Genomic DNA, 21,529 nt, shown 5'->3' with positions numbered 1-21,529 from the left:
TACACACAAATTTGAGGTTTCCAAGTGCATATAAAAGTTATGTTTACACTATACTGTAGTCTATTAAGTGTGCAATAACATTACATCTAAAAAAGCAATGTACATACCTTAATTTTAAAATACTTTATTGCTAAAGATGCTAACAATCATCAGAGGCTTCAATGAATTGTAATCTTTTTGCTGGTGGTCTTGCCTCTATTTTGATGGTGGCTGCTGAAGATTGGGGAGACTGTGACAATTTTTTGAAATAAGAAAATGGAAGTTTACCACCTCAATTGATTCTTCCTTTCGCAAAAGATTTCTCAAACAGCATTCTATGCTGTTTGATAGTTTTACTCACAGTAAAACTTCTTTCAAAATTAAACATGGAAGAATGGCCAATTGGTAGAGTATTCAGAATATACACATTTATTGAGTTCAAGGTCTTATATGGGCATGCTTCATTATGTCCTAAAACAATTAAAATAGTAATGTCAAAGATCATTGGTCATAGATCACCATAACAGATATAATACTAGGAAACAAGTTTAAAATATTGTAAGAATATTTTGAGAAATACCATCACATTAGCAAAATGTGACACAAAGATGTAGCGAGCACATGCTGTTGGAAAAATGGTGCCAATAGATTTGCTTGACACAGGATTGCCACAAACCTTCAATCTGTAAAAACTGTAGTGCCTGCAAAGCACAATAAACTGGAGCACAATAAAAAAAGGTATGCCCATATTAAAATTACTGAGAGATACCATTTTTTATCTCTTTAGATTTTCAAAAATCCAAAAACTTAAATACTAAGATGGCAAGTAATAAAGAAGCAAGCACCCTCACACATTGTTAGTGGGAGTGCAATATGGTACAACTCCCATGAAGAGGAATTTAGCAATATCTAACTAGGTTGCATTTGCATTTAACCTTTGACCTAGCTATTCTATTGAAGATAATCACTTTCCCAAATATGAAATACTTATAAATCATTACTTGCAACAGCAAAGGATTAGAAATTACCTAAATAAAATAATGGAGAATTATGCATTTATTTTTTAAACTTTAGGAAAATTTCTGTGAACTGACATGAAGCAAATTCCAGTATATGTTAAGCAAAAATTTCAAGGTGCAGAGTGTTATATATGTGTTGTCAGTTGAATTGTGTCCTCAAAAGAGTTATGCTGAAGTCCTAATCCCTGGTACCTATGAATGTGACCTGATTCGGAAATGGGGTCTTTGCAGATGTAATCAAGTTAAAATAGGGTCATACTGCGTTAGAATAGGCCCTAAACCAATGACTGGTATTCTTATAAGGGAAATATTTGGACACAGAGACACAGATACATGTCGTGTAAAGATGGAGGTAGAAATTGGAGTAATGCTTCTATGAGTCAAGGAGTGTCAAGATTGCTGGCAATCATCAGAAGCTAGGAGAGAGGCATGGAACAGATTTTCCCACTAAGACCCCAAGAAGAAACCAGACCTGCCAATACCTTGGTTTTGAACTCTGGCCTCCTACACCGTGAGAGAAAAAAATTCTGTTGTTATAAACTACCTAGTTTATGGCATTTTGTTATGCAGCCCTAGAACACTAATATGCTATATGTTTTTATAAGAAAAAATAAAAATAAAAATTTGTGCATTTACCCTTTTTTTTGCAAATGAAACATAAAAGAACCAGAAATGAATACAATTGTTTACCACAGAGGATTAGTTGAAAGGGCACGGAGAGGATATGTTGAGGAGTAAAACTTCTTTAAATATACCTTGCCATAGAGTTTTGACTTTACACATGTTATATATAATTTACATATTCTTTAAAAGGTAAAATGAAAGAAAACAGAACAAAAAATGAAACAAATTGCACACAAATGTAATCAAAAGAACTGAAATATATATCAAATTGATTCCATAGCACATAAAGAAATGGGTGATTTCAGAAAACTTTTGAACACAGTACTCTGGATATCCTATATAAGATATACTCTAAGGACAATAGGAATTGCAAAATGATCTTAGACTACATTTTATTTTTAGTGATAGTATTAAAATTGTAAAAGACCACTCAACTCAGATTGTTAGTTGACTTATTTTTTTCCAAGGCTGCAAGATAATCTGGACTAACAATTACATGAATTCAGACAGTGCTACAGTAACAGTGCTCATTTGGATAAAAGGTTAATACATAAATTAGGAAAGCTTTACCTTCTCAATACACCCAAGCGTCTTACTTCCTCCTACTTCACAAAAGGGTGCGGAGGTGAAGGCAGCTGTCTCCTCCCTCCAAATCTCCCAACCACCTCGTGCTGCAACCCATGTGTGCAGGACTCTTTGGCCTCCCCACACTCCCCACCCATTACCTCCCTGTGTCAGAAGAGTCTGTGCTTCTATCAAAGACCTCCCACCTGTGCCCTGGACTCCATCAGTCTTACTTTCAAGAGGGTTTGACTACCTATCTCCTTCAGCATCAAACTTCTGTCTTCAAAATATACTACAAGGCTATGGTAATCAAAACAGCATGATACTGGTACCAAAACAGAGCTATAGACCAATGGAACAGAACAGAGGCCTCAGAGGCAATGCCACATATCTATAACCATCTGATCTTTGACAAACCTGACAAAAACAAGCAATGGGGAAAGGATTCCCTGTTTAATAAATGATGTTGGGAAAACTGGCTAGCCATATGCAGAAAACAGAAACTTGGACCCCTTCCTGACACCTCACACCAAAATTAACTCCAGACAGATTAAAGACTTAAACATAAGACCTAACACCATAAAAACCCTAGAAGAAAACCTAAGCAACACCATTCGGGACATAGGCATAGGCAAGGACTTCATGACTAAAACACCAAAAGCATTGGCAACAAAAGCCAAAATAGACAAATGGGATCTAATTAAACTCCAGAGCTTCTGTACAGCAAAAGAAATGATCATTAGAGTGAACTGGCAACCAACAGAATGGGAAAAAAATTTGGCACTCTACCCATCTGACAAAGGGCTAATATCCAGAATCTACAAAGAACTAAAACAGATTTACAAGAAAAAACAAACAAACCCAGTCAAAAGTGGGTGAAGGACATGAACAGACACTTTTCAAAAGAAGACATATACGAGGCCAACAAACATGAAAAAATGCTCATCATCATTGGTCATTAAAGAAATGCAAATCAAAACCACATTGAGATACCATCTCACCCCAGTTAGAATGGCAATCATTAAAAAATCTGGAGACAACAGATGCTAGAGAGGATGTGGGGAAATAGGAACACTTTTACACTGTTGGTGGGAGTGTGGAAGACAGTGTGGCGATTCCTCAAGGACCTAGAAATAGAAATTCCATTTGACCCAGCAATCCCATTACTGGGTATCTAGCCAAAGGATTATAAATCATTCTATTATAAAGACACATGAACACGCGTGTTCACTGCGGCACTGTTTACAATAGCAAAGACCTGGAACCAACCCAAATGCCCATTGATGATAGATTAGACAAGGAAAATGTGACACATATACACCATGGAATACTATGCAGCCATCAAAAACGATGAGTTCATGTCCTTTGTAGGGACATGGATGAATCTGGAAACCATCATTTTCAGCAAACTGACACAAGAACAGAAAATAAAACATCGCATGTTCTCACTCACAGGCAGATGTTGAACAATGAGAACACATGGACACGGAGGGGAGCTTCACACACTGAGGTCTGTTGGGGAGGACTAGAGGAGGAACAGCGGGAGGGTAGGGAGGTTGGGGAGGGATAACATGGGGAGAAATGCCAGGTATAGGTGACAGGAGGGATGGAGGCAGCAAACCACGTTGCCATGTATGTATGTATGCAACAGTCCTTCATGATCTGCACATGTACCCCAGAACCTAAAGTACAATAAAATAAATAAAAAATTTCTGTCTTTTGTCTCCACTAGATCATTCCCAGCAGCATGATAAACTCCTTCTACTAGTCCCCACCTTGAAACACAACTACAAAGATTCTCTTTGATCACACATCTTTCTCCAGCTACCATTTCATTTCTCTGATCACCTGCACCACAAAATCAATCAAAATCGTGGTGAAAAGATACTGTTTTTACCTCATCACCTCCATTATCTCCTCAATGCAGTCAGCCAGGCTTTGGTCTCCCCACCCCATCAGCACTGCTCTTGCCAGGGTGGCCCATGGCCTCTCTGTTGCCAAATGCAACCATCATTTCTCCCTTCTCACTCAGCCTCTGGGCAGTGAACCACACAGCTGACCATTCTCTTCTTGAAAATCTTCGTCCCTCCACAGACTTCTGGTTTTCCTCCCTTCTCGCAGATCTCTCCATCTCGGTCCTCTTCTCCTCTTGTCTGTGGTCACCATCTTGAGGGCCCTAGGCTTAGTTCTCAGACTTCAATTTATATTCTCCCTGGGTGAGCTCATTCAGTCTTATTTCAAATATTTTCTATATGAAGGCCAAATTCATATCTTTAGCTGGCTCTCTCCTGGGCTCCAGAGGCATTTATCCAGCTGCCTGTTTTATGTCTCCACCAGGATGGTCTCTGGAGTCAGCCTGCCTAGATAGGTATCCTACCCTCTAACTGTGTGGCCTTGTGATCCTTAACTTTATCACTGAAATGGAGATGATAATAGTACCTACTTCACTAAGTTATTTGTGAGAATTAAATTCGAAAGTGCACATAAAGTACTTATAACAGCACTGGCACAAAGGAATTGCTCAATAAATACCTATTTGTTTACTTGTTTAAACTCCCTACTAGAAGTAATAGAAGGAACCTTACCTGTGTGTCTAATTCAACAATGAATTCCCGAGGCCTAGAACACTGCCTGACATATGTTAAGAGCTCCATACTGATTGAATGAATGAACTGATTCCTGTAAAGCGGGGAAAAGGTAGTACCTACAGAAATCAACTCAATTGTCACAGGTTGCCTTGACTGAGGAGTCATCTGTGGCTTTTTTTTCCCCAACTTCTCAGCACTGTATTTTTGGAATCTGTCCTCTCATTGACCAAGTCCTAGGAATGCATCTGTGGCATTCCTGCCTCTGATATCTGGTTCTGTGGAGCATGCTGGGTTTTATTTAAAAATGTAAAATAAGATTTATTGTTAGAATCTATTGATAATTTTTTTTGTAATAAAATTTGCTGATTTATTATTAACTTTTAACCCAGAGTCAGTCCTTCATACAGGGAAGATCCTCATTCTCCAATAGGATAAATGTTTCCTGAGTTGAACTTTTAAAGAAACAAGCTAGTGCTCCCTGATTTGTATTTAACTGACACATGCCTGGTAGGCAATTGATGAGTGCTCCTTGAACGAATAATCATTTAACTTATTCACTCTTTGTTTGGTTCCCCATGTATCCATCCATGTTCTATGAATTCTTGGAGTTGGTACTATACATTATATCACAGCAGTGAGGAAATTCAGGCCAACCTCACAATACATGAACTCTACTTCTTGGCTGCTGCAAGTCATACAAATTTTGTGGCCTGTGCCTTCTCAGAAGTTGAGCAAGAATATCATTATAACTGTATTATTTATACATTGAAAAGTATTAGTAGGTAAGGGGGAATTGGGCATGATCAGATTAACTTACTGAATTTGCTTCACTGATGAGCTACTGGGCATTGCTAGTCCACTGTGGAATTTTCCAGTCTTTAGAATCTATTTTATTCACTTATCTATCACAGTAAAACAAATACTTAGAACTGTGGCTGTCTTTCATTTCTACACCTCTGTTTAAAACTGGTTTTAAAAATTTGAAGAATTACTGTTATAGGAAATTGAATTTTGTTAATATCCAAGTTGATGAATAAAGGATCAAAAAATTACCTAACATGTATATCAAGCACCAGTATAAGATGCATCTTTTCGTGGCATTTGATTTGGAGTTGTATTGTTAAGTGAAAATATCACCTTTTAATTTTATAGTTAAACTGATTTAATTTTACACAGTGCATTATTTCTAAAACATTGGTTCACAGCATGTTTCTAAACTCTCCAGTCTATTAGTTTTGTTTACTTCTTTCAATTTCCTAAATGTTTAACTATTGACTGTTTCTGGACAAGTGTGAAGCTTATGAATCATTGATCCTTTAATGAATAGGTTAGCAACAATTATGGTCATAAAAGTGGTTTCTGCATCAAACCTCAAAGTACATTCAATAGCAAGAGTGCCTTTATAGAAGGAAGACGTCATCATTCTCAGGTTCATTTGAAAAAGACACACAATCCTGATACCATTAGGCTAAGCACAACAAAAAAGTTAAACTTAACTTTGAAAGTATAACTAGTTGGCCGGACGCGATGTCTCACGCCTGTAATCCGAGCACTTTGGGAGGCAGAGGCTGGCAGATCATGAGGTCAGGAGATTGAGACCATCCTGGCCAACATGGTGAAACCCCGACTCTTCCAAAAATACAAAAAATTAGCTGAGCGTGGTGGAGAGTGCCTGTAATCCCAGTTATTCGGGAGGCTGAGGCAGGAGAATCACTTGAACCAGGGAATCAGAGGTTGCAGTGAGCCCAGAACACGCCACTGCACTCCACCCTGGGCGACGGAGAGAGGCACCGAGACAGACTCCATCTCAGGGAAAAAAAAAGAAAGAAAGAAAGTATAACTAGAAGTGTAACGAATAACCTCAGTGAGCTGCTCACAGAGATAAAAAATGTGTGTAAGGAGGCCTGGGGTAGAGAGATGGGAAAAGAGTAGGAAAGGATACCTTAAAAACAAACAAACAAACAAAAAGCTATTTTAAGGTATTAGCACGAGACTGCTATGGGATAGTTCTTGCTATTTTTGAGTTTGTGCTTTTCTTTAATCATGCAGGTGTTATGATGACTTGGCTTAATGAATGGCCAAAGTAAAAATTCAGCAGAAATGTATTTAGCACAATACCTATTGATAATTTTTTCATTTAGACTCAGTCTCAGCAGCGCTACGTAGAAACCTAGAAAGCGGATGTATATTGGGTAAAAAAAATAGATAGAGAGAGACTATAACACAAATAAAATTTAAGGACAATGTAAGACTGAATTTTCTTGACAGGTTTGGGACTGGGCTGACAGAGCGGATTAAGTGCCCGAAGGTTCTACAAACCCGCGACAGGGCAGAACGAAGCCCCCGCCCCGGCCCCCTCCCTCACAGCCGTCCGCCCCTGAATCCCAACCCTGCCCCTTTCCTGCAAGCACCCAGTCTTTTCCCCACCCCTTCCCTCCCAGCTGGAATCCCGGCCACCGCCTCGCATCTCGGCCCCGCCTGGCACCCCGGTCCCGCCCCTCCCGCAGCCCCACACCCCGCACCCCCCCGCCCCGCATCTCGGCCCCGCCCTGCATCCCGGCCCCGCCCTGCATCCCGGCACCGCCCTGCATCTCGGCCCCGCCCTGCTTCCCGGCCAAGCCCGCAGCGCTGGGAGCTGTCTGCAGAGGCCGTGGTGCGCCGGGCACTAATCCCCCAGGGACTGGTGGCCGCCGGCCCCAGCTGCTCGGCGGGTAAACATGGCTGCCCTGACGACGGTTGTGGTAGCGGCGGCGGCCACCGCGGTAGCCGGGGCTGTAGCAGGGGCGGGTGCAGCCACCGGGACCGGCGTGGGAGCAACGCCGGCGCCTCAACAGGTAAATCTGGGAGAGCTGAGAGCCGCTCTGGCGGCGGGCATGGGGCCGAGCGGCTGCAGGCCCTGGCTGAACAGGTGCCCTCTGTGGGCCAACGGGAGGCGGGAGGCGCGGCGTTCGCCTCCCCTGCCCGGGGCCTGGCACGCGCCGGGCGTTGCTCTTTGTTGGCTGTGCGTTTAACAGCTTTTGCAGAGCCGCCTCCATGTGGTTTCGGAGTCGAGGAAGACCTGGGTGGGAACCCGGCTCTGCCTCTTCCTGGCCGCGTGATAAGAACATATGCTGTCGGCGACTCACTTTCTTCTCTAAAAATTGGGAAGAGTAACATGCACATCCCGAGCTTTGGACTAACGTTATGTCTGGGGAGCCCCTGGCACAGTACTTGGTTGGAGAGGGACTCGGTGCTCAGTAATTGGTGGCAGCTCTGTTACTGTACCGGCGCTGGGAACACAAGGAGAAAAACAATATGGGATGGTCCGAGGCAGAGGTGTTTCCAAAGATCGGCTTAGGACCCCTTTCTCGGTAGTGAGGACCAGGTATCTTTGTTCAGGTGTTACCAGCTCAACGAGACTTTCCATTATCTCTCTAAACTGAATCCGTTTACGCGGCACACCCAGTCCTTGTTTCTGGTTTTATTTTTCTCCACAGCGCTTAGTACCATTTATTATATTACATATTTTATTTTTATTGTTTGTGTTTTTCCTCACATCCCTCACCCTCCCTTGCACCCTCATGAGAATGTAAGCTCCATGAGGGCAGAAAGCGTTGGAAGTTTTATTCTTTATTGTATTTCCAGCACCAAGAACTATGCCTGTTGTGTAGTGCCTGGAACATAGTAGGCATTTACTGAATATTTGTGGATCAATATAAACCTGAAGGAAGGCTGTTGTGAGCTGAGGACAGGTTCCATCTTTTTCCTCCTTTAAGAAATGTCTTTACTCGTAGACCTTCAGGAAATTCCACCTAAAGCAAGTTTTCTCACACATCCTCTGTAATTCTCTTTATTATTCTAACTCTGCCCAAGTATCTCAGGAAAAAATATAAAATATATAAAAATACATAATACATAAAATATTTTTAATTACGATGCTTAAAAAAGTGTGTGACCCCATGTTGCTGGCTTTATATCTCCAAAACATTGCTAGATGTCCTCTAGGGGACTAATAAAATGTCTGAAAGAGGCTGCTGGCATCTAATGGGTAGAGGTCAGAGAATAGCCCTCCCCAACAAAGAATCATCTGGTCCAAAAGTCAGTAGTGCTGAGATGGAGAACCATGCTGTATACTTTCTACCTCAGCATAATGAGGTAGAATTCTTCACGTTGTGTTCGGGCTTTATTAAAAAAAATTAGTTACTGCATGCAATATTATGATAATGTTTAGGAGTTTACATGTTATCCATCTTTGTACTTCCCCCCAGCATATGGCACACACATACCTATACACACAAATTCTACATCCTAACACTGAACTTGAACATTTGTCATATGATTAAGTGAGCAAATACTCCTACTGACTTTCCACCTGATTCTCAATAGAAGCAAAACATTAAAGTCTGAAGGACACATAGGTTTTTTTGTTTTTGTTTTTGTTTTTACCAGTTACTCATAAACATTTATGCTGAAACCAACTAGTATTTTCTTGAGAAGAGGTAATTTTCCAGATAGCAATCTCATGATACTAGAGATGTCCACCAAAATATCTCAAGTTACTGTCAGCTAGGGCTTCTGGAACAAAACACTACAGATTTGGTGGCTAAGACAACAAAAGTTTATTTTCGTACAGTTCTAGAAGATAGAAGTTCACAAGTTGCCCTTAGGGTTGGTTTCTGGTGAGTCTTCTCTTCCTGGTTTGTAGACAGCCACCTTCTTACTGTGTCCTCACATAGTCTCTCTTCTGTGTACAAGAGGACAGAAAGAGATCTCTGGCGTCTCTTGTAGGGACGCAAGTTCTATCAAATTAGGTCCTCACCTTAATGACCTCATTTAATCCACTTTGGGGGTCAGGCCTTCTACATAGGAATTTTGAGGGTACACAATTCAGTCCATCACAGTTTCTTTAAATTACTTTGGAGTAATTATCTCTGAAGTTTTAGAACTCTTTTATATTGTATTTTATTTTACAATTCCTCGGGGCATGGAATCTCATAAATTCCTCTCTTGTTATGAAAAGTAACAATGTACCCTATCTATGCTTTTTAATATTTGTATATTATTTGTTCATAACCCCTATTAGCTATTGCCTTTCAAAACTGAAGACCACAAATCTCTATCCTCCTCTCCAATGTCATTTCCCCTTTGTTCTCAGCTATTCTCTTGTTCATTTTAGTTGTTGAATTATGACATTTTTGAATTATCTCTAACACATCACATTAGTGTGATGCTGGCTTGGTACTAGCATAAGGCTCTGTCTTCTGTTTCGTTTTAAGGACCTTCCCTCTGATGACCGGAATTTTATGTTCCTTGGCTGCCTGAAATAGCCCTTCAGTAATAACTATTTTCACCTGTTACTGTGTAACCTTACATAGTATGTGATTAAATTAAATTCAATATCTTAATTATCTGAGTAGACCTGGAATAATCACAAAGGCCCTTATAAGAAAGAGGTGGGAGGATCAGAGTTGGAAGTAGGAGATATGATGATGGGAGGAAGAGGATGGAGTGATGTGAGAAGGGGCCGTTAGCTAAGGAATGAAGGTGGCTGTAGATGCTGGAATAAAGGTAAGGGGATGGATTCTTCCCTGAAGCTTCTACAAGGAATGCAGCCCTACTAACACCTTTGTTTTAATTAATATTATTTTTAATGTACAAATCATAATTATATACATTTATGGGGTACAATGTGATGTTTTGATATATGTATACAATGTGGAATGATTAAACCAGGCTAATAACATATCTATCACCTCACTTATTTTTTGTGGTGAACCATTTGAAATTTACTCTGTTGTTTTGAAATATACAATACATTCTTATTGACTTTAGTCAACCTACTGTGTAGTAGATCTCAAAACATTCCTTCTGTCTATCTGAAACTTTGCACTGTTTGACTAACAACTCCCTATTTCCTTGCTCGCCCTCCCCACCAGCCTCTGGCAACTATTGTTCTACTCTGAATTAGATTCCACTTGCAGTCTAAGTGAGATTATATGGGATTTGCATCTCTGTGTCTGGCTTTTTTCACTTAGCATAATGTCCTCCAGGTTCACACTTTGATTTTAGACTAGACCTCCAGAACTATAAGGGAATAAATTTGTGTTGTTTAAGCTACTACATTTGTGGTAAACTAACTTGTGGTGAGTTTGTTACAGGAGCAATAGGAAACAGCAGGAAAGACCTAAGAAGGCTCTCAGTCCTCATCCTTGTTTAACTTTGACGCACTATGATGGCAGAGAGTAAAGACTAAGGTAGGGTTTTAAACTGCCTGCTTACATGTTGGAGGCATGCTTCAGCATGCATATAGACACCCTTTCCCAAAGGAAGCACAGGCTAGGACACATAGTGGTTCAAAGCATCTAAGGAATTCTCTCACCAATTACTAGCTGACAACTGAGCTAACCAGAGATTTCACTGCCACACCTGACCAAGACTACAGACTTTTCAGAATTAATTCAGGAAAGTCATTATGCAAACAGCAATGAAACAAACCCTGAGAAGGGGAGAGAATTTCATTTTTAGAGTTGTCACGTTATATTATTTTAAATGTCCAGTCTTTAACAAAATTATGAGACATGGCAAGAAAGTATGGTTCATACATGGGGAAAACACTAAAAAGCAGCTGTCTCTAAGGAGTACTGGCTATTGGACGTACTAGACAAAGACTTCAAAACAGTTATTTAAATATGTTCAAAGAACTAAAGGAAACCATTGCTAAGGAACTAAGAGAAAGTGTGGGAATTATGTCTCATCAAATAGAAATCTATAAAGAAATTAAACATATAAAAAAGAATCAAATAGAAATTATGGAGTTAAAAAATGCAAGAACTCAAATGAAAACATCACTAGAGATACTCAACACCAGATTTGAGCTGGCAGAAGAAAGTATCAGCAAACTTGATAGGTCAATTCAGATTATCCAGACTGAAGAACAGGGAGAAGAAAAATGACAGAGTCTGAGATCTCTGCAACACTATTATGCATGCTACCATGTGCATAATGAGAGTCCCAGAAAGCAAGGAGAGAGAGAAAAAAGGGAGGAAATGGATATTTGAAGAAGTAATGGCAGAAGACTTCCCAAATTTGATGAAAAACATTAGCCTACGTAGGGATGGAACTCAATGAATTCTAAGTAGAATAAACTCATAGAAATTTATATCTCGACACATCATAATAAACCTCCCAATAAATATAGGCAAAAAGCCTTGAAAGCACCAAGAGAGAAGCAATTCATTACATATAAGGAATCCTCAGTAAAATTAACAGCTGATTTCACATCAGAAACCATGGACAACAAAAGGCAGAGGGATGACATAAAATAGAAAAAGACTGCCAGCCAGTTATTCTTTTTGTGCAGCAAAATTATTCTGTAAGAATGAAGGAGAATTTAAGACATACTGAGGTAAACAAAAGCCAAAAGAATTTGTCATTAGCATAATTGCCCTACATTAAAAGGAGTCCTTCAAGCTTAAATAAGAGGACACTAGACAGTAAGTAGAATCTACATGAAGAATAATGTGAATAGAGTACTGTAAATATATAGGTAAATATGAAAGCATAAATGTATTTTTGTTTGTAACAAATGTTTTTCAGAAAATAGAGGAGGAAGGAACATTTTTAATGAACATTCCTTATTCTGTAAGGCGATTATTACCCTGATACCAAAATCAAAAGAAAACATCACAAGAAAGAAAAATACAAACTAGTATCTGTTATAAATACAGATGTAAAAATCCTCAACAAAATGCTAGCCAACATATCTAAAAACATGAAAAGGATTATACACCATGATCAATTGGAATTTATTCCAGACATGCAATGTTGGTTTACTATATGAAAATCAGTTAATATAATACAATATATTAATAAAATGAAGGGCAAAACCACATAATCATCCCAGTAGAAACAAAAAAGCAGTTGACAAAATCCAGCACCCTTTCATGATAAAAACAGTCAACAAACTATCAATAGAAGAGAACTTTCTCAACGTGACAGAGGCATCATTAAGTAATGTATTACTTTTTTTTTTTGAGACAAAGTCTTGCTCTTGTTGCCCAAACTGGAGTGATCTCGGCTCACTGCAACCTCCACCTCCCAGGTTCAAGTGATTCTCCTGCCTTAGCCTCCCAAGTAGCTAAGATTACAGGCGTGCACCACCATGTACAGCTAATTTGTTGTATTTTTAATAGAAACAGGGTTTCACCATGTTAGTCAGTCTGGTTTCAAACTCCTAATCTCAGGTGATCCGCCTGCCTCGGTCTCCCAAAGTGCGGGATTACAGGCTTGCACCACCACTCCCAGCTGTAACATATTACTTGATGATAAAATATGGAAAGCTGTCTCCATATGATCAGGAACAAGATAAGGTTGTCCACTCTTAACACTTTGCTCACTGAAAGTTCTAATTAGGGCCATTAGGCAAGAAACGTTAATAAAAAGCATTCATATTGGAAAGAAAGAAGTAATGTGATACTTATTCACAGATGACATAATATATATTAAAAATTCTAAGGAATCCACACAGACACAAAAAAAACTTACTAGAAAACTAATAAGTACAGCAAGGTTGCAGGATACAAGATAAATATACAGAAGTCAATTGTATTTCTATACACTAGCAATGGACAATTCAAAAATAAACTTCAAAGCCACAGTAATCAAACTGTGGTACAGGCATAGGGATAGATAATGGACAAATAGATCAATGAGAGTCAAGACATAAACCTACACATTTATGGGCAGTTGATTTTCAAAAGGGTGCCAAGACAATTACATAAGAAAAGAATAGTCTTTTCAACAAATGTTTGGACAATTGAATAACCACATACAGAAGCTGAACTACCTTATACTATATTTGAAAAATCTCTGATCTGATCAAAGACCTAAATGTAGGTCTAAAAAACTCTTAGAGTATAAAACTCTTAGAATAAAACACAGGCCTGAGTCTTCATGACCTTTGGTCAGTCAGCAGTAGTTTCTCCTGCATGACACCTAAAGCACAAGCAGCCAAAGACCAAATAGATACGTTGGAGTTCATCAAAATTAAAAGCTTTTGTGCTTCAGGCCAGGTGCAGTGGCTCATGCCTGTAATTCCAGCACTTTGGGAGGCCCAGGCTGGCAGATGACTTGAGGCCAGGAGTTTGAGGCCAGCCAGGACAACATTGTAAAACCCCATCCCTACTAAAAATAAAAAAATTAGCCCTGCATGGTGGTGTGCATCTGTGGTCCCACCTACTCAGGAGGCTGAGGCAGGAGAATCACTTGAACGGGGGTGGTGGAAGTGGAGGTTTCAGTGAGCCGCGATTATGCTGCTGCAAAAGAACATTATTAAGAAAGTAAAGAGGTAAGTCAGAGAATGGGAGAAAATGCTTGCAAATTATACGTTGATAAGGGTCTTACATCTAAAATACATGTCGAACAAAGTCACAACAAATTTAGTTCAATATAGATCGAATAGGCTTGTATTTGCAATTCATGAATCAGGGTAGCTTCCTATTCTATAAAATAGAATAAGAATTACCATAGGGCATGACAGAACAGTGGATTCTGTAAAGTAGGAACAGAAAACCCAGAAACAATAGAAAAAAATGGGGATCTCAGCAGCTGGGGTGGCAGGAGGAGCAGCAATAGCCAGGCATCCCAGCTCCAGAGGCTCACACACCAGGGCTTGCAAGCACAGCACTGGGTAGGTACCTTTCCTGCTGCCAAGAAGCCCAAGAGGAAGGTCAGTTCAGCAGAAGGGACAGTGAAGGAAGAGCCCAAGAGGAGATTCATGTAGTTGTCATCTAAACTTGCTCCTACAAAAGCAGAAATGAAGCCAAAAAAGGCAACATGAAAGGATAAATCTTCAGACACAAAGTGCAAACCAAAGGAAAAAGGGGAGTAAAAGGAAAACTGGCTGAAGTGGCTAAACAAGAAACTAAAGACTTACTTGCAGAAAACAAACTAAAAACCAAGGAGAGCTTTGATGAAAGCTGAGGGAAAGAAACCAAGTCTGTCTGGCAATAAAATGAGTTTGATTTAAAAAAAAAAGGAAGCCAAGTCTGATTAATATCATTTACTGTGTCTTAGTAGTCCCTGTCTCCCTCCTTGTACAATCCAGAGGCATATTTTTATCAACTATCTTGTAAATGCAAGTTTTTTAGTCACTCTGAGAACATTTTTAAGAAAGAATCCTACCTCATCCTATTTTTTAAGTGTAAATGTTTTAAGAGGTGAAATCATTTGCAGGTTGTTTGTTTTTTCGTACAACTACAAAATAGTGTGGAATATTAAATTACAGGAGGCTTTGACTGTCTTGCGTGTCAGCTTAACATTCCATATTTAGGGGGTTAGTTCTTATATCCTCTAATACTAAGCAAACCAAATGACAATATGGAGTCACGGTCCTGCATTTAATGTCTTGAACATTTTAAATTACTTCCATTCATGTGTTATTATTTAGTAGAAATGTTTCCTTATAAAAACTACTCTTTGATCATGGCTTTCCCTGTCAGCATTGTGTGCACTCTGTGACGTCTTTGGTTATGGTAATCCTATATTTTCCTAATAACGTTGTTAGTGTGTTGTGAAAGATTGAAAATTAGAAGTATATAGTGTATGTGGTATTAAATTATGAGTTGCTGGGATGTGTGTAACAACTTATCAACATGTGAAGATACTGGTACTTGATCGCCTCTTAAGGAAAAATTCTCTCCAAATTTAAGCTAGAAAGTCACTGGAATAACTTTTAAAAGTACATGGCAGCCAGGTGTGGTGGTTCATGCCTGTAATCCCAGCACTTTGGGCGGCCGAGGCGGTTGGATCGCCTGAGGTCAGGAATTCGAGACCAGCCTGGCTAACATGATGAAACCCTGTCTCTACTAAAAATACAAAAATTAGCTGGGCATGGTGGTGGGTGCCTGTAATCCCAACTACTCAGGAGGCTGAGGCAGGAGAATCACTTGAACTCGGGAGGCAGAGGTTGTAGTGAGCAGAGATCGCAGCAATGCACTCCAGTCTGGATGACAAGAGTGAAACTTCGTCTCAAGAAAAAAAAATATACATGGCATTTTAGATTTTTGGTACCTATGTTAAAAATTGTGTGCAAATTGAAATGTGTGTGTACTGATCTTCAACACAACCAATACAATCTCAATTATGAAAGAATGTTTTGAAGCTAAAAGAGCAAAGCAGATTGGAGTTGAGCACAGTAGCATGTGCCTGTAGTCCCAGGTACGCAGGAGGCTGAGATGAGAGGATCACTTGAGCCCAGGAGTCCAACCTGGGCAACATAAGACCTTCACCACTTCAATTAAACAAAGAAAGAGGATTGGTTAACATCAGTTTACTTCAGGTAACTTACGAGGGTAAAAGTAAAGAGGCTTTCCTTATTACTCGGACTCAGGTTAACTGGACCCTTTCTGATTGGTTGCTGTGCATCTCTTCAGGAAAAAAATGATCAATTGGGGAAATTTACCTATTTCCTTAAAGTTTCATTTTGATCATGTGGCACTTAGCATGAATGACTCTTTTTATTTTGTCTGGTGTGTAAGGGCCTACTGCTGGACCTCTGTCCAAAACAATAGCCTCCCATAAAAGTTGAGTAACATATGTAAATGTTACAATTCAACAATAAATAACCAAATTTTTTAAAAGAGAAAGGATTTAAGTAGACATTCCTTAGAAGTGGCCAATAAGCACATGAAAAAATGCTCACCATCAATAGTCATTATGGACTAATCAGAACCACTGTGAGAAATCACTTCATATACGTTTAGATGACTGTAATAAAAAGACAGACAATAACAGTTATTGGTGAATTTGTGGAGAAATAGAAATCCCTATACATTTCTAGTGAGAATGTAAAACGGTGCAGCCACTGTGGAAAACAGTTTGGTAGTTCTTTAAAAAGTTAAAAACTTTTGGGCTTAAAAGGCATTATCAAGAAAGTGAAAAGAAAACTCAGAGAATGGGGGGAAATATTTGCAAATCGTATGTCTAATAAGGGACTTTTACATTCAGTATATAAGGAATGCTTTTAACTTCACAATAAAAGGGCAACCACCCAACTTTTTTTTGAGACAGTGTGTTGCTCTGTCCCCACAGGCTGGAGTGCAGTTGTGTGGTCATGGCTTACTGCAGGCTTGATCTCCTGGACTCAAGAAATCCTTCCACCTCAGCCTCCTGAGGTGGCCTCCTGGTAGCATCATGCCACCATGCCTGGCTATTTTTTTTTTTAACTTATTTTTATACAGACAGGATCTTGCTATGTTGCCCAGGCCGGTCTCAAACTCCTGCGCTCAAGCTGTTCTCCCACCTTGGCCTCTCAAAGTGCTGGAATTAGAGGCATGAGCCACCAGGCCTTGCTATGCCACCCAATTTCTTTAAATGGGAAAGTAAAAAGATAGTTACTTTATGATCCAGAAATTCTGCTGCTAGGTGTAAAATGAAGAGAATTGAAAACATATATTCCCATTAAAACATGTACACAAATATTCATAGTAACTTGGCCAAATAGTTGCACCCCAATTGTCCATCAGCTAATGACTGATTAGTGGATAAACAAAATGTGGTAGATCCATATAATGAAGTATTATTCAGCCGTAAGAAGAAATGGAGTATTGATTCATGGTACAACACAGATGAATCTTGAAAACATAATGCGAAGTGTAAGAAGTCAGACAGACAAGGCTACTTATTGTACTAGCTCATTTATATAAATTCTCCAGAATATGCAAATCCATAGAGTCAGAAAGTAGATTAATGGTTGCCAGGAGCTGGGAGGAAGGGGAGTGGGGAGTGACCGCTAATAGGTATGAAGTCTCTTTTTGGTATGATGAAAATATTCTGAAACTGGATAGTCATGATGGTTGCACAGCTTTGTGAATACACTAAAAACCACTGAATTGTACACTTTAAACAGATATTTTATGGTATGTGAATTACATCTCAACTTAAAATATATTTCCTAGATTTAGATTTACTACTATTTTTTTTTCTTTGCTCCTAGAAATTTAAAGCCTTGTTTCATTTTCTCCTCATCTCCCACAACCTATTTTTGTTGCTCAGCAATCCCTCTTGGTGATACCTCCAAAATACATTGAGTCTTATTTCCTATCAGCCTTGTAGTGCTGGACACTGTCATTCCTTGCCTGTATAGCTGTACCAGGTACCTCATTGATCCTCCTGCTTTTATTCTTGCCTCACTTCATCCCCACATCTCTCATCAATTTATTCTCCAAGTAATTGCCAGAAAATTTTTCTTAAAAGAATTAAATGTACCATGGCATTTCCCTGCTCAAAACTCTTCAATAAAATTCAGACCCCCCTAAGTGACCTAAAATGTCTGTATGATCTGGCACATACCTACCTCTCTACTTTTATCTCCTACCAAGATCCCCACTGTTACTAATCTTGTGTCACAATTGGCCTTTCTCTGCTTGAACTTGGCAAAGTCTTTCATGTTCTAGGGCTTTTGCACATGTGGATCCCTGTGCTTAGAACACACTTTCCTACTGCTCCTGTGATGGCTGGCTCCATTCTTCCTTAAAGTCATCCCCTCAAATAGACCTTCTGTGGCCATTGTAACTGAAAAAGCAAACCCTTGCTCCACTTTCTCCATCTCAGTCCTTATGTTTATTTTCTTGGTAGCACTTATTGCACCTGGTGGAGTTTCCGTTTTATTGCTTATTTACTCTTTTCTCTTTAAATCTGTTTTTCCTCACTAGACTTTGAGACATGGGCCATATTATTATGGATCATCACTGTTTCCTTAGTGTCTAATACAGCCCGTGTCACTTTGTAGTGTTCAATACATATTTGTTAAATGACTGAATGAATGAATTAGATTATTTTGCATATAATCCCTGGATATTTAACATTTCTTACTTAGTTTAGCATTGTAAGATAGATATTCCTTCATTTGATAGGTATTCCTTCTTTCACAAATGTACTTTTAAGAGTTAAATAAGATTGGCCCCAAAGCAAGAAACTCAACTATTGACATTTTATCTCTCTGAAAAAATTCCACATTTATGTCTTACTGTTTTCATTACTATTAAGTTTTTCTTGTTCTCAATGCAGAATGATGGCTGTTTTAGTACTTCAGGTGGAATTCGTTCTTTTCATCTTCAAAACTGGAAGCAGAAAGTTAATCAGACAAAGAAAGCAGAATTCATACGCACAGCAGAAAAATTTAAAAATCAGTAAGTATAAGAATATTATCTTCAAATAGCATTACTAGCCATTTTATAATGGACATTAAAAAGTTAACTATACCCTACCTAGTCTTACGTTAAGCTACAAAATTTTAATCACTAGCCTGTCAAATATAACAAGAGAAAGATGGGAGATGTGAAATGAACAAATGATAATAGGCTGTTTAATGTAAAGTTAATTGTAACTAGAGTTATTTCGATTTTCTCTATTTTTGCCATTTTGTATCTGTGTATTTCACAGGAAACAAAACAGCTATTTCTTTAGATTTTGTGTAACACATAACAGATCTAATATATTTTCACTTTATAACTATAGTTAAATGCCTGGTAAATATTTTTGAGGAAGTGAATTTTTTTATTATGTATGTATGAAAGTGTTTTATAAATGACAAACATTATATATTTAAATTGTTCTTCTTCCTATTTTACAAAGGATGATGTTGAGAATCATAGAAAATAAGCATCTTGTCATAGGTTACATGGTTAATAAATGGTGTTTGAGGGACTCAGTCTGGCTCCAGCCACTCTGAAAGCCATTATTATTCTTACTAACCAGTGTTGTTCACCAGCAAGCCTGTTTGAATACGTGGGTGTGATCTCACGAAGGAAGACAGTGAATCATTTTAATGAAAAGTCTGTACTCTTATGTTTTTTTTTTTTTTTGAAGTGGCTTTTTAATTGATCTCGCTTCCTTGGTTTCTGCCCCTTTCAAAGCCATTCTGCACATATGACCAAGCTATTTGAGAAGCTTCCATTTATTTTAAATTTTCACTATATATGAACTTTTTGTTTAAACAACCAGTAATATTTATTGAATGTGTAATGTTGTCAGCAGTACCATCATATGATAAATATGAGGAATGTTAAAAAGAATTAGAACTCAAGGCACCCCACTCTGCCCTACAGTTGAGAGCTTTATCAAAACGTTGCTTTGAACCTGCATGATGTTAATTTGCCAGAGAACACAAGAGAAAGGGAATCTATTGTAAGGAAAGGTCTCTGGATCAGAATAGGTGGCAGTTCTCTATTTAGAAATTCTACCAATGAAAAAGTATATTGTTTGAATTTTGAAAAGCTATGCCATATTGTAGCTTTTGGAGATTGAATTCTCCTTGCATTTATATATTACTTTCACTTCCCCCCCCCCAACTTTATTGAGGTATAATTGACAAATAAAAATTATATATATTTAATGTCTACAGTGTGATGTCTGGATGTACATATACATTGCAAAATGATTACTACAATCAAGCTAGTTAACATATCCATCACTTCACATAGTTACCTTGTGTGTGTATGAAGGTTTGAGAGTATTTGAGATCAACTTTCTTAGCAAAGTATTTTCATTATGTTAAGTGAAATAAGCCATACACAGAAAGACAAACAATGCATGATCTTATTTATATGTAGAGTCTTAAAAAAGTCAAACTCGGAAACAGAGAATAGGATGGTGGTTACCAGGAGTTTGAGGGTGATGGGGTGGAAGTGGGGATAACAGGGAGATGTTGGTCAAAGGATACAAGTAATAAAACAGAAAAGATCTGGAGACCTCACATACAGCATGGTGACTATAGTTAATAATAATGTATTGTATACTTGAAATTACTAATACCTGTATCTTTAGTATCCAGAATTTGAAAAAATACAATTTTTAAACATTTCCAAAATGCATTACTCTAGATAGAATTAGATTCTAGGTTAGAGGTTCTGTTTTATGTTTCTTTCTAGATAGGGCAATGTATACCAGCTGGTTAATATCCATAGATGCAGCAACCAGTGTGTCTTAACAGTTCTGAGAAGGGTTCTTCACCTCCTGTAAGGCATTGGAAAAACTCACTGAAAGAATATTAGAAAAACTCATTGGAAAAGTGTTTCTATCTAACAGTTCACATAAACACAAAGGAAAAAACACAATCTATAATATCATTTTGTTTTATTTTTAGAATATGTAATATAGTTCAAAAATCAAAACATATCAAAGGGCAACCAGGGGGAAGTCTCAGTTTTAGCCTTGACCTAAGCCACCCAATTCCTTTCCACTAAGATAACCCAGTACTATTAGTTTCTTATGTATCCTTCCACAGATATTTTATGTGTTTATAAAGAAATAGAAATATATACTCAGATTTTTCCCTTTTTGTGTCAATGGTAGCATACTGTCCACATTGCTCTGCATCTTTTTTTTTTAAGTGTATGTCTTAGATAACAAGGAATTGTAGATTTTGCTAGGTACAACAATAGTATTATAGTTAGGTAAGTCAAATATCTATAATCTTTAGAGACACACACAAAAGTATGTTGAGGTGAAATTGCATAATGTAAAGGATTTACTTGAAAATAAGCTAAGCTAAGCAAAGATAGATGTAATGGATTTACTTTAAAATACTTAAGCTAAACAAAGCTAAGATAGATGGATAAATGAAATGAGTAAAACTGCAGAATCAGGGTGAGATAAAGGGCATATCATACGGGGGTCCATTTATCATTCTGTATTTTTTTGAGTATGTGTAACATTTTCCTACAAAAACTTTGTTATAAAAAAAGAGTTATCTTGGAGGTCTTTTCCTGTCAGTAC

At 38.3% G+C, this 21,529-nt stretch overlaps 1 protein-coding gene across 3 annotated transcripts in view; it reads left to right on the top strand.

The window, feature by feature from the left end:
- The first annotated feature begins 7,382 nt into the window (after positions 1–7,382).
- Positions 7,383–21,529, top strand: part of CCDC112 (coiled-coil domain containing 112) — a 28,931-nt gene continuing 14,784 nt past the window's right edge. For 2 of the 3 annotated variants that reach the window (XM_012438732.3, XM_012438730.2), the window contains exons 1-2: positions 7,383–7,608; positions 18,821–18,942. In XM_012438732.3, the coding sequence (XP_012294155.1) occupies positions 7,492–7,608; positions 18,821–18,942 (239 nt within the window). In that variant the 5' untranslated portion in view covers positions 7,383–7,491. Of the gene's footprint in view, positions 7,609–18,820; positions 18,943–21,529 lie in introns of those variants that run through there. The other variant, XM_012438731.3, reaches the window with a different exon arrangement.

The sequence above is a fragment of the Aotus nancymaae genome, unplaced genomic scaffold, assembly GCF_030222135.1.
Source record: "Aotus nancymaae isolate 86718 unplaced genomic scaffold, 86718_ANA_hifiasm-v0.15.2.pri h1tg000014l, whole genome shotgun sequence".
Classification (NCBI taxonomy): Eukaryota; Metazoa; Chordata; class Mammalia; order Primates; family Aotidae; genus Aotus; species Aotus nancymaae.
This window is presented reverse-complemented; position numbering and strand designations above follow the sequence as displayed.